At 39.3% G+C, this 13,878-nt stretch overlaps 1 protein-coding gene across 11 annotated transcripts in view; it reads left to right on the plus strand.

Annotated features, from left to right (window-relative positions):
* ATXN2 (ataxin 2) overlaps positions 1 to 13,878 on the plus strand; it is a 52,440-nt gene that overhangs the window by 24,344 nt on the left and 14,218 nt on the right. For 4 of the 11 annotated variants that reach the window (XM_063350874.1, XM_063350875.1, XM_063350880.1 and 1 more), the window contains 11 exons: positions 349 to 558; positions 2,672 to 2,854; positions 4,399 to 4,587; positions 5,273 to 5,380; positions 6,282 to 6,352; positions 7,066 to 7,373; positions 7,846 to 7,909; positions 8,025 to 8,177; positions 8,827 to 8,893; positions 10,918 to 11,102; positions 11,715 to 11,847. In XM_063350874.1, the coding sequence (XP_063206944.1) occupies positions 349 to 558; positions 2,672 to 2,854; positions 4,399 to 4,587; positions 5,273 to 5,380; positions 6,282 to 6,352; positions 7,066 to 7,373; positions 7,846 to 7,909; positions 8,025 to 8,177; positions 8,827 to 8,893; positions 10,918 to 11,102; positions 11,715 to 11,847 (1,671 nt within the window). The remainder of the gene's footprint in view (positions 1 to 348; positions 559 to 2,671; positions 2,855 to 4,398; positions 4,588 to 5,272; positions 5,381 to 6,281; positions 6,353 to 7,065; positions 7,374 to 7,845; positions 7,910 to 8,024; positions 8,178 to 8,826; positions 8,894 to 10,917; positions 11,103 to 11,714; positions 11,848 to 13,878) is intronic. The other 7 variants (XM_063350876.1, XM_063350878.1, XM_063350881.1 and 4 more) reach the window with 5 other exon arrangements.

The raw sequence follows: 13,878 nt of genomic DNA on the forward strand, positions 1-13,878 counted from the left end.
AACCTCTGGTAGCTATTTAAAGACCTTGTCAAGAGTGATGCATACTGTAGAACATATATATAATAGGCTAACAGATCAAACTTTACTGTCTATTCCTTAGTAGTATTTGTAGATTCTAATTAACCCTTTGGGGAGTTTGTGACATTCAGATGTTAAATTTGACCCGCAGTGGAGGAAATAACCTTGCAGAGACTATTTTATTGGTTGCAGAAATAAACGAATCTATCCCCAAAGGGTTAAACATGAAAAATCATTTTGTCATATTTTACTTTTTTTTTTCTGTTGACCTTTTTCCCCATAATTTTTCTTTAGTTTTTATACTTTCCTTCATATCATTTGTTCTGTCAGGTGTTCCCTGGCCATCGCCTTGCCCATCTCCTTCCTCTCGCCCACCTTCTCGCTACCAGTCAGGTCCCAACTCTCTTCCACCTCGGGCAGCCACCCCTACACGGCCGCCCTCCAGGCCCCCCTCGCGGCCCTCCAGGCCCCCGTCTCACCCCTCTGCTCATGGTTCTCCAGCTCCTGTCTCTACTATGCCTAAACGCATGTCTTCAGAAGGTACAATACCACGATTTGTTCATGTTTTTGTTTGTCTTTGTTTAACTCCTTTGTGAGTTTAATTACAAAATTGTTTTTCCTCTTCATTACTTAACCTATAATTTGTGTTTAACTTTAGTTTATCAGACTATTTCTATTAACCTTTTTATTTGAAGAACTTTACAAAAACAAAATAAAGCTGTGAAATTGCCCAAGTTGGTACGAAATAAACTCAGCTTTGTAAACGCTGCTCAGTGTCTTAACTTAACCAACAGCAACATGCAGGACCTGATAACTTTAGAGGGCATTTTTAGGAATATAAATTTATATAAAATACCAAATATTTTAATACAGTTTCACAAAAAGCAGTTTCAAATTTAACTAAATAATTTAATTACCTTTTGTAAAAAGCCAATAATAATAATTATAAAAATTAAGAATGCTGTATTCAGAGAAGTGCACTGTGGCATGGGGTAGGATAAACTGTTTCAAAGGCGAATCTGTAGAAAACGTTAGATCTGTTTGCATTGAGGCAGGGCAGTAAGTCAGCTCCCTGGCGGTCAATAATACGCAGAGAAAGGCTAACCCGTGAGGCTTCGGTAGCTGTCTGCAGAAGTATCTGAACTAAATTTATTTGTCCTCTGAGGGTACACTAAGGAACACATTTTAAATTTTTTATTTTATTTAAGTGCACTTAAAAACTGTCCTGCACAGCACGGTCTAGCAAGCCTGGCAAAATGCAAACCGGTTATACTAAACTCACTGGAAACTTGCAGTCTCTGCTGGAGCTGGCTCCACTGGAGCCACGGGGGAGAGAACAGTCGTCCCGCTAATTGAATCAGTAACGCTGTTCCACAGCTTGCCTGATAAATGCTCGAGATGGTCCATAACCAGAAGGTGGATGGTAGTAGGCATGTCTGTGTGGCGTGCTACTGTCAATTTATCAATGATGTGAGCTTTTCTTTATGTAGTAAGATATTGAGAATCCACATGCAAATTCAGTTATTTTTTAGCGCTTGCGATTGATTTGTCAGGCATGCAGTGAACTGCTGCTTACTGCAACGTTTAATTTCTGCTACTAGAAGAGGATTGCTGGAAAGTGTGTATTCTTTAAAATACTTGCCTGTATGTAATTTGGATTGAAGTGTACTTTAGATTCATGGTTGAAATAGAGGCTGACATTTATAAAGATTTATGTAACCAGAAGAGGTGCTTGATGGTTTAGAACCTTATCTGAAACCAGAAAGCCATTATCTGAACTGATCTCTATTATTGACCTACATTAAAAATGAACTGTAATCAGACAGATTATCTTCTGTTCATACACAGTTTTTCCTTTTGAAATACCAACATTTGAGTCTGGTCTTGTAAAGAAAAAGTTTGTTAGGTTGTACAGACTGTATTGCTGCTTAGACTTGAGCATTACTGTTCTATGGCAGCTGTAGAAGCTGTTCAGAATTACTGTATTCACTTATGACTTTAGCTTCTGGTGTTAAATATGCATGACTTGAACCTTGGGATAACAGTAACTTGTTTAGTTGCAGTTTTGCTGACTTGTAAATGAATTGTGACCTGCTGAAGGCAATTCAGCCTCGATGCAGAAAGCTCTGCTGAAATTCCCCAAGAGCATTGGTCATCCAGTGGTGACTACTCTGTAAATACACGTTTGGTATCACTGACCACCTGACAAAAGGGATGAAATTTTTTTCTTTTCTGGAGAATGTTTGATAGCCTGGAACTGTGCTTATCCGGAGGGAACCGGGCCACTACCCTTTTTGGCTTGTCTTGCAGTAAGCAATATTGGATGCTTGGATGCAAATATTTTAAATCCAGGACTTGCATACCTGTTTCAATTCTGATAAAGCTTCTAATTAACAATGAATATGAGCTGTCGTAGCTCACAGCTCAGCTCACTTGAAGCGATGAGTGTGTTAGTACTCTGGCTGGACCAATGGCTTGGCCTTTTTAGTCTTGGGGATCCTGGTTCTAGTCGATGTCAGTGTAAATGGCTTGACTGTATTACTACATTATTGAGAGTTAATAGATTAAATCCAGTTTTAAAAACGGTATGTTTGGGTACTGATAGTGATGGACATTAAGTACTTATTGTGTGGGGTTGTCTTCTTTTTCTCAGGGCCTCCACGGATGTCTCCTAAGGCACAACGGCACCCTCGAGGTCACAGAGTCTCTACTGGTAGGGGTACAATTTCAAGTGGCTTAGAATTTGTATCTCATAATGCACCAGGGGAAGCATCTACTACTGCAGTGGCACGAGGCAGCCCTTCAGGTGGGACGTGGTCATCAGTTGTCAGTGGGGGTAGGTAAAGCTTGGCTTATTGCAGATGGCTTGCCAGGGCTACTTTAGAGTGTGAATGTTAAGCAGAATACTGCATTTCTAGACAATTCAGGCTCTGAATAAACACTGGTCTGCTAACTTAGCTTGCTTAAATGAAGTGGGAGAAGGATGTACCCAGATAGCTTAGTAAAGTAGTTGGTGAGTTGGTCCTTCAAGTGCAATATTGTCTTAACTGCAGAGAAGTTAAGTCAGATGGTGTGTGAAGAGAAAGGAAGGGAAGATGTGGAATTAGTTGTTGAAAGAAGTTATTTTCAGGAAAGTTACTGAAAGGAAGGAAAGCTATATATTTTCCATTGCATCACTGAACTTGGTTAATGGCAGCGTAACTGGGTTGTGGTTTACAAATGAAGGAGGTGTTTGGGTAGAGGAATGTTGGTGTTAATAGAGAAGATGAAATGATATTCAAGTTAAGTTGGATGTATTTTTCCTTTTAAGATGATGCAGGTTTTAAGTGGTCATTTTGTGTTTGTCTAAGTACTGTAGTAGCGGATATAGTCAGTGTCTCTTCTTTTTTGAATCAGTTAACTTATTTTTTTTAATATTTGACTTGAAATGTAAAGCTCAGTCTTGTGACACAGGCCCTAGTCTTGAGCTTTTTTAGTTGGGACCATGTTCTAGTGAGTTGACAGCAGCTGGGTGCTTTTTTGAACTGAAGGGGAAGTGAGTGACAGTTCAGAGTCTGGTACTCTTTAACAGGGCTAGAATTCTAGAAGAGTGTAGTGGGAATGCATTTTTCTGAAGGAAGGTATGAATTAGACCCCCCCCTAGACCCATTGCCTTGTGGAAAAGATTTCAACTCTTCTGTTCTGGCATTATCTCTGATTCATCTTTGCTCTCCATCCCCCACTTTATATATTATTATCATGCAAGTAGGACTGTTAAATGACTTAGCCCTCTTTCTCCTTGCTCACTTGAAGTTAATATAAAATGTAAAGCAACAAACTAGCCACAGTGGGATGAGCAGGAAGCAGGAGGTACAACTTACCGTTTAAAGAATATACAACTTTCCTTGCTGCTTTAACACAGAGGCACAAATATACATCAAATAATCCTCTTTCAATAGGATATGTTGGTTTTTTTTCAGCTGGCAAACCTCCAAAAGAGGACGCTGTAAAATGGATGTGTTTTTTCAGCCCTTTTAAAAATGTTTTACATCTGTTTGTATGGAGACCTGGCCACCTTTTCTGTTCTGCCTGAAACTGTGTTAATGTGAGCTGTTGTAGTTGTACTTCTGGGGGGCTGGGGAGCATATTGCAGTTTCATGGTGGGACTGCAGGGCAGTGGTGTATATTAGGGGACAATCTGCAGAAAAATCACACCACTTATGTGAAATGCTGCATTGTAAGGAACTAGGAGATGTACCTGAAAGGTAAACAGGTTTTCAATTACTATATAATGTTCCACTAAGTATTTTAAAGCATGTTTTTAGTCATTTTAAAAATAAGCAAACTGCTGAGCAGCTGAGGAAACTTATCCTATAACTATTTTTTCCTCTTTGTTTCTAGTTCCGAGATTATCCCCTAAAACACACAGGCCTAGGTCTCCAAGGCAGAGCAGCACTCCCACGGGACCAGCTCTGCCTTCTCCTCAGCCTGGTACTATTCCCACTGAATCTGTTGCCATGCCTGTTCCAGCTGCCTCTCCTACACCTGCCAGCCCTGCATCCAACAGAGCAGTCACCCCTTCCAGCGAAGGTAAGTACCCTTTGCTAGCTTGGAGATGCTCCCTTTCACTAATCTCTGACAATGAATATGCCTGTAGAAGAGCAAAGCTGCTTTCTAAATGATGGGAAAACTTCCGATGCATTTAATTTTACTGTGTAGTGAATTCCCCGTTTCTCATGATGCTAGTGTTACACTAAGGTTGGAGATGCTTTTTGATAACTCTGTGTGCTTAATTTTTTATGCACTTCAAAGAGTATGGGCTTTTAGGTGTTTGACTTAATTGAGGATTTTTTTCAAACTGAGTTCCTGGCTGTTTTCTGATTTAAAGAAACGTAGCCTACTGGTTTCAAAGGATATTTGACCATAGTGAAAGGAAGCGGGGGGTGGAAAAACATTCAAGAGCACAGTGAAATGTCTAAGAACTCTCTAAATCTTTGTAGCATTCTGTATCAAGAGCTTGGACTATTGAGGGTAATTTGCTCTCAGTTTATATTTATTTCAGCCTGGCTGAGGTTCTGTGTTTGACTGGGACGTTTTCATTTGGTGGGGAATGGGGAAGGATAACCCTCCAGGCCCTAACTAGGTAGCGCAAAATGTGTAACTTAACAGTTTTTCTTTCGTAAGTAAACATGGTTAAATCTTTCTTCTGTTTCTGTCTTGCAATCTCCCTTTGGTCAGTTTGAGAAGAGAATAACTTTGGCAATTTCTTTTCTAGCTAAAGATACTAGGCTTCAGGACCAGAGGCAAAATTCTGCAACCGGAAACAAGGAGAATATAAAGCCAAGTGAGACTTCTCCTAGTTTTCCCAAACCTGAAAACAAAGGTTTGTATTGAAAACTTTTCATATGTACTTGAGTAATGTAGGAATTCCAAGCACTAAACCTGCTATAATGACTGCTTTAGTTAGCATTTTAAGTAAGACGTGGAGACAGTCTGGCTTGGGTGTTCTACAGCGAAAATTTGGTCATGCAGTTGCGAATTTTAAATGGATTTCTTGACTCCTTTCATCAACCAAATGTGTAGAGATGCTCATGTGGATGGTGTGATTTATTTTCATGTGGGGTTTTTTCTTTTTTTTTTTTTCTTTTCCCTGCTCACAAAGCTGTTTTTCAGCTGTCTTTGGACTGAATGGGTGTTTTTACTTAGAGCTACGCTCACAATACTTCTGAGCATTGTGATTGGCATAGTTTTTTGTAACTGTACTTCTTCGTATTATGCCTTAAATCTGGCTTTCTCTGCAGCATTGTTTGTCATTCAGTTCTCAAAAAAAATCTTTTCATGTTGTTGAACTTAAAATCATAGAATCATTTAGGTTGGAAAAGGCCTTTAAGATCGTCAAGTCCAACCGTAAACCTAACCTTGGTCAGTGTTTCACCTTTGCTTGCTGTGTCTTGAAATGCTGGCACATTATGTTTTGAGGGTTTTGTTGCATGCTCCTTTGTGTTCAGCTGAGTTCTGCAGTCCCTGCACCTCAGGGCTTCTGTCTTGCTACGATGCGTTAGAGCTATAGACATGTCAGTTATGTAATGCTGTGGTTTCACAGAGTATTTTTGTGTGCTCGTGCACGTAGTTCGTGAAATTATACCACGTTACAGCTGAAACATCACAGTATTTCATTTTTGGATATGCAAACGTTACCTTTTTTCCAACTCAGTAATGTGTAGAGGTTGTATATAAAACCTGTATTAGAAATGCTTGGACAACGTTGGTCTTATATTTGGCAGGTGTATCTCCAATTGTTTCAGAACATAGAAAACAGATCGATGATTTAAAGAAATTTAAGAATGACTTTAGGGTAAGTTTCTTGGAATGTTAACTTAATGGTATCATAGTTCTCACGTGCATCCAGATTATTTTAATGAATTGAATACACTGCATATGTTAACACAAAAACAGGTCCTTGCTACTCGTGCTTAATTTATGAAAATATCTATAAGAATTCGTGCTAGATATTATAAAATCAATGCTGACTCTTACTAGTACAATTGCCTAATACGTGTAAATGTGCATATTGACTGTACACTGAAAATAGTACTTGAAACCTTCCTGATCATTAGGTACAAATTATTATCACATTTACACACTCCGTATGGAAGAGCTGTTTCAAAATTAACTAAGGGGTTTTGTGGAGGAAAATCGAAGATGAATTCATATTACTTATTTCCTAGTTACAATGGTTTATTAAATCACGTTAGCTTTTCAAGCGTTACTGTTAAATCACACAGGGGGATGAGTTGAGAGGGTTGTCTTAAGCTTTCCTGTCACTTTCTAATCAACATATAGGTCAGTTGAGTCGCTAAATAGCTTCTTTCACAGTGTAGGCTTGAAACATTGTCAACGTTCATAGATTTATTTTCTAGTAGAAATGGAAATGTGTGTTTTACAAAGTAGTTTTCCAGATATTGAGGCCTGTGGGAATGTATTTTACTCTGTGTATGTGATAGCATTAGATTCTTTCCCTAGTTCTGTATATCAATTTACTGAATATATTCCTTGGTTTTTTTTCAGTTACAGTCAAGTTCTTCTTCAGATGCAGTGGATCAGCTGCTAAACAAAACCCGAGAAGGTGAAAAATCAAGAGATGTAGTTAAAGAAAAGACAGAATCAACCCCTAAAGAATCTATCATAGAAACTGGCAGTAATACTAACTCTAATGGTGGCAGTAGCAAACCTAATAGTCCAAGTATTTCTCCTTCAATAAGTAATAGTTCTGAGCAAAAGCGAGGGCCTGAGGTAACTTCACAAGGTGTACAGACATCTGGGCCTGGAAGTAAACAAGATAAAGAGGATAAAGAGGAGAAGAAAGATACTTCTGAGTGAGTAATTATGCCTTTTAGAATAAGCACGTTTGTTATTAGCATTTAGCCATTTGTAGAAAAAGCTATTCTGAATGTGTAATATCTTACTGTTTATATGGCCGATAGAAGTTCTCTCTGTTACGCGGAGAAAACAAGAGGTGAAGTGACGGTACTGAAAGTCATCTCATGAGTCAGCGGCAAAGCTGCATATAGAACTCTGGTCCTGTTGATGCCTAATCCATGCATAAATGCTTATTTAAATGTTTCCCTGGCTCGCGTGAGCTGTAGTAACAACAACTGGAAAACTTTTTTATGGACAAGTATAGTAAGAGTGGCTTTTTGCATGCCATGTGTTGTTTGAGTTCTCAAAAATCTGACTCACAGATGGAAATGAGGTATTTCATCTCTTTAAAATTTTAATTGTTAGGGAGTTCTGCCGATACACTTGTAAAAGAATAATGCTGAATACAATTTTTTGTTCTTTGTTTAGGCAAGTTAGAAAATCAACACTTAATCCTAATGCAAAAGAGTTCAACCCTCGATCTTTTGCTCAAGTAAGTTATTTGATGCTGTTTAACGTTGCCTTTGAGTAGATCTTTATAAGCAAACCTTTTACTTGGAGGATAATCAAGCTAATCTTGCATGTGCGTTGCTGAACTCTGTTTGTAGCCGAAACCTTCTACTACACCAACCTCCCCTCGTCCGCAAGCTCAACCCAGCCCCTCCATGGTGGGTCATCAGCAGCCAACCCCAGTGTACACTCAGCCTGTTTGTTTTGCACCAAATATGATGTACCCGGTTCCAGTGAGTCCAGGCGTGCAGGTAAAGCTCAGCGTATGCTGCACACTTGTTAAGACTTTTCAGATGATTGTCAGCAAGTTGAGGAGGCTTGGGAGATCTGAGTTAAAACAGTGAAATGTTACTGTTGTAAATATGGGCACAGTTACATTGTCGTTCAGTTTTAGTATTTACATAGCTGACTTTACCCAGTGGTCCCTCAAACTAGATGTTCTAATACTCTCAAACACTTGTAAATTCCAGCAGTTCTTAGTCACATTTATTGTTAATTTGCCCAGAATTCCTCCCTAGTCCTCCAAGCATAGTCTTACTCTCTTAAGTTTTAAGCAACTGTTTCTTCGTCCTTAGCTTCCAGCTGTATCCCACTAGTTTCTGGTCGTTGTTGGAATTAGGATTTCAAATCTAACTGTTATAAAGCTGTCTGATTTAGTACATTGCTTGAAGCAGCTGCAGTATCGTTACTTGACTGGTTGTTGCAAACCATATGGTCTTAGTTGTTTGTACATGCAGTCTTAATCATAGTCATCCAAGAAAATATCATAGGTTAGGCAGAGTTCACTAAACCATGTAACATAACAGAGTAAAACACATCAAAGCTGAGTGGGGCCCCCACCCAGACGCACACTCGCTTTATAAAGGAATATCATAGCTTCAACTCCTCCTTCTCTTTCAGCCTTTGTATCCTATTCCCATGACGCCCATGCCAGTGAACCAAGCCAAGACATATAGAGCAGGTAAAGGTGAGAATAATACTGCCTGTTTGGTTCTTAGTCTGCATGCAGCATGAATAAATTACGAATGTTTGTGTATTTTCTAATCCACGTTAATTTGTTTTCGATTGATATTTTAAATGCTGTTTTTCATGAGGGGAAGTAAGTGGAAATACTAACGCACTTCTAGATGAACTAATTCAGACAAAACATGATAAGTTTGAGTTAATGGGGAGTTGCTTGGTTTGGAATGTGATTTAACAGATGGGAAAACATCTCTGTTACTTGGAACATTAGGGTAAGCTGATCATCTTCTACGTTTCATAAATGTTACAGGTTTGTTTAAAGGGAACTTTCTGTAGTGGTTTTCTGTACTGGTTTACAGCAGAGCCCTGAGTGGTGCTTTAATAGAAGGGTGTTTTTGTCAACAAGCAAAATCGCTATTTCTTCAGAAGGAGTATGCTATGCTACTCTTCTGAAAGGAACTTGCTGCTGGTTCCAGTTTATTTTGCATTCCTTCTGCAACAGTAACTGAACAGCTGGACTAACAATACCATGTTTTTAACAAGTGACACCTGTGGCTGTGGAGACAAGAACATGTGTGGCGAGATGCACTCTCTTCTGTGCAGTGCAGCGAAGGAGCAGAAAAATGATGGTCTTGTTTTTATAGTCACGTTTCAGATAATGCTCTAATTCTACACAGTGCATGCTTTCTTGCGATTTTATTCAGCGGTTCATGAGGATAGGTTCCAGTGCTGCAGCTCCAGTCACTGCAGGAGGAAATTGTTTAAAAGAGCAGTTCTGCTGTTTAGAAATAAACAAGTAGCCTTTACGAATGTAGGGAAGACAAAAACCTGCAATGTATTTCTGTTTTAAAACACACTAACTTCACTGTGGCCTGACCCATGAAATCTTCTGGTTGGTAACACTGGTTGTTTTAATCAGAAATATATTGCTGTGGACTCACTTGCTGTGGGAGGCCACTCTCCCATTCTGAATTCCTTTGTTACGTTTCCTTGTTTTCTGCGTATCCATTCTGTGTGCAGCATAGTCCTGAAGGAGCTTCATGGGTTAAAGTTCAGTGCCTTTGTGCTGTTCAAGTTAGGTCCTGTATTTACTTTTTTCTATTGGTGATTTGCAGTGTAAATACAATTATAATTGAGTGAATTTACTGACATCTTCAACATTTCCCTCCTTTCCTCTCTCTAAGGGGTCTGTCTACATTGCACACGGCAGTGGAGTTTACAGGTGCTTGAGTTAGCATAGTTCTTAGTCGCAGTCTCACTGCAGCAAGCTGGAGCTCACCTTGAACTCTCATGCCCTGTTGCTTAGTAGGCTGAATTAGTTTGTTCTGAGTGCCTTGCTGCTGTGGTTCGGTTGGTCGTCTTACCAGGATAGCTCAGGTAGTCCCACACTACAGTGCTCTGCTCTCTTAATCTTTCATCCTTCTACTTACTCCTCCTCCTCCTCTTCTTATAGGTTGACTTGTCCCCTTCAGTGTGGACTGTGACCTAAAAGTTGCTTTCTGCTATCCTGAGGGGTAGCACAGAGCTTAAAAGATGCGAATACCTTAAATTACGGCTGCATGGAGACCTTTATTCTGCTCTCCTCAGCCATAAGCACAAGTAATTCTAACAGACTCAGCTTTCCAGTTGATGGAACAGTTACTGAGTAGTTCCCATAGAGGGTGAATTAAGCCTTTTGAAGGGGACAGGATCAAATCTGATTAATGTAGGTATCCTGATATAACCTTTCTCTTCTGTTACTGATTCTTGTCAGTCTTTCTCTCCCTCCACCTTTCTTCCTTCCTTCACAAAAAAAGCAGGCCTGGGTTTGTGGCCATATACATGGCTCAAAGGCAGTGATGAAAACCAAATGTTTCTTGGAGGAACTCCTTTTCGTGCTGTTCCTTTTTGATAGAGCTCTAATACGTGGTTAAAGGTGAGGGGTGAGGTATTTCACCTGGTCGCAGTGACACTGCAATGTAAAACCTCTCAGGAAAATGGTTGTTCTTCGTCCTGTGTTTCTAATGTGAGGCACTCTTTACTTTGTAGTACCAAATATGCCGCAGCAACGGCAAGACCAACATCATCAGAGCACCATGATGCATCCTGCCTCAGCAGCAGGCCCTCCAATTGTAGCTACGCCACCTGCTTATTCAACACAATATGTTGCATATAGTCCCCAGCAGTTTCCTAATCAGCCTCTTGTGCAGCATGTGCCACACTACCAGTCTCAGGTAAGAGTCCCTTTGGCGTACGTGATAAGTCAAACCAGAAATAAGTAAGTGGCTCAGTCCTAAATGCCCTGTTGTCTCCAGTCATAAGAATTCACTCTGAACAGTTTGTGTGTTCTGGAGCATGCCTGGTGGCGGTGTAATGTGCTTCAAAGCCTGTAACAGATTTTAAGGGCAGTTTTGAAGTTGGCATTTTTTACGGATACTACCTTTTTAGCTCTTTAAAGAACTCCTTTCGGGTCATGGGCATCTCCTACTTACATATTCTGAGTATAAACTATTTGTTGTACTCCTCTTACTTCAAAGTCTTTTAAATATACATGTGTAATTGTATAAATATGTTATTACATACGTAAGTTTTCTATGTTATTAGAGTGGCAGAAATTAGATATGCCAGTGGTTTTTCTCAGTTTCTAGCCTACTGCAAAAAATGTCCTTAAATCTTTAGAAGCAATTAGGATAATTGTGATAGTATGAAATGTTTAGTTTGCTCTGCACTTTAGTGAGGCCAAGCCGTTACTGTTTGTAAATACATAATTGTTGTTTAGATGAGACTAGTTTCTTTGTGGTGGTCCTCCAGTTAACTGCCTGTTTTCTTATTTTTCTTGAATGCAGCATCCTCATGTTTATAGCCCTGTAATACAGGGCAACGCTAGAATGATGGCACCACCAACACACGCACAGCCTGGTTTAGTATCTTCTTCTGCAACACAGTATGGTGCGCATGAACAGACGCATGCTATGTATGGTAGGAAACGTTTTGTGTTATATGTAACTTTTTAAGTTCTTACGTTGTGCAGGGATGTATTTAATCTCAAGCTTCAAACATGGGTATCACTCAGATTACACCAGTAAATGTGGTTTATATTTCGTAAGATGATGAGCAGAGCATTGAAAACTGAGCCACCTGGTTAAAATGAAAACTCAAGTATGCTGATTTCAGTAGGATGCCAGTGACCAAGATGAATTTTCAACCTGGGAGCTGCTAAAGAATATCTGCTGAAAGAAGTTTGTTCAAGTTCTCTTGATGCTCTTGACACAACATCCCTTGATTGTTTCTTGATTATAATTAGGACTTGTTTTATTGCAAGGCTAAGACCTCAGTTTCAAAACTTGACTTTAGTTCTGACAACTAGTGAAATGCTGTCTTTATGATACTACTAGCATTATTAACAGTATGAACACTGCTGTTAAAATAAAACTTGTGTTGCTTACCTTTCTTTTTTGGTAAGTCAAGAATAAGTATATGAAACAGCTCATGTATTGCTCTGACTTTTGACAGTAGGTCTCCAGCATTATCAGATGGGCATATTTCACTTACAGTGAAGTGCTGAAAATGTGGGTTACCTTGTTACAAAGTAAAATGTGAAAGAACAACTAAAGCGTTATAAATGTATGATAAATCAATGCCCAGTTCAGAGGAAGAAAACTCACTGCAAAACCTGCTATTGAAGGAGGTAGAATCAAGGTTGCTAGAAGGCTTGGAAATTGTCATAAAATGTCAAAACAGCAGATGGTCTCTTGAAAACGTGGCATTTCAATACTTGTTATAGCATCTGAGGAAGACTTTTATTGGGTCACGTATATTATTGACTTAGATTCTAATAAAAGATTTTCTCTACCTTTAGACATCTTTGTATGTTTTCCGGTACTTAGTTTTACACTGCTACTTAATGGAAGTCCATGATGTGTCATGAAAACTTAAAAGACTAAGAATCTGAAGTTTAGTGTGAAATTAATTCTGATTTTTAAAAGCCTGTGTCTTACCCATCTGAAAACATCCTGTCAGATCTCTGCAGTGGTATGGTGACATAGCTAAGAAACAAAAATAATAGAGAGACACCTTTTTTGACGCTTGGAGGAAGAACACTTCAGCTCATTTGTCCTGAAGCTGAAGTGGAAGTTACTTGTAGAGATTAAGTCTTTCCCTCACAGGTCCTTGCTAATTGTATTACTTTGATCTTTTCAACTCTTGTGCTTGAGGTGTCCATGTAAACAGATCTTCTGTTTGCTTTTTCATTAGATTAAATAGAATTCCGATAAAGTGAACGATCAAAGGCTTTCAGACCTTTATTGGTGAAAACTCTCCTCTCAAATCCTAATTAAAATAAAACCAAACATGAGATAATCTGAGATTTGATTCAGAATGGTTGCATGTGACTTCCTAGCAATTTCCCATTGTGCACCATCCTTATCTTCTGTAACCGGTGGGTTCTACAGCATTGAAGTACAAGCCTGTTCCCTTGGTTGGCTTTCATCAGGTGTCTGTGTAGTTTTTTCACTGATATTCTAAATTACAAGCGTTAGATCTCATTCTGTGTTGGTTTTGCAGCTTGTGTGTTGTAGGTATGTGACTACCTACCAGCGCAAACAACTAAGTTGGGTCAAAGTTGAGAATTCTTTGGTATTTCCTGCCATGTAATTAAATATAACTTTTCCAAGAGCACCTGATTTGACAGAAATTGTATGTCCTCCTGTGCTTTTTCAAGTAGCTACTTGGGGACTCTTCTAAACATTCTCCTGCCTTCCCAGTAAACGATCAAGTGCTTGAAATTCTTGTTATTGAAACCGTTCAACCCAACTGGATCGTGAACTCCATATGAGACACTTTTGTGCAGATGTGTTTATTGCCTAGTGAACGTGAATTGGCTGAAATGTACCCGTAACCTACAAAGTTTACAGTCAGCTGCACACGAAATGACTTCTGGTGTAGTGCAGCACTATCTCAATTCAGATTTTTGCAAGTCCTCCATGTGCTGAGTACTTGAAGACGTTGCCT

This window comes from Chroicocephalus ridibundus, chromosome 13 (assembly GCF_963924245.1).
Source record: "Chroicocephalus ridibundus chromosome 13, bChrRid1.1, whole genome shotgun sequence".
Classification (NCBI taxonomy): Eukaryota; Metazoa; Chordata; class Aves; order Charadriiformes; family Laridae; genus Chroicocephalus; species Chroicocephalus ridibundus.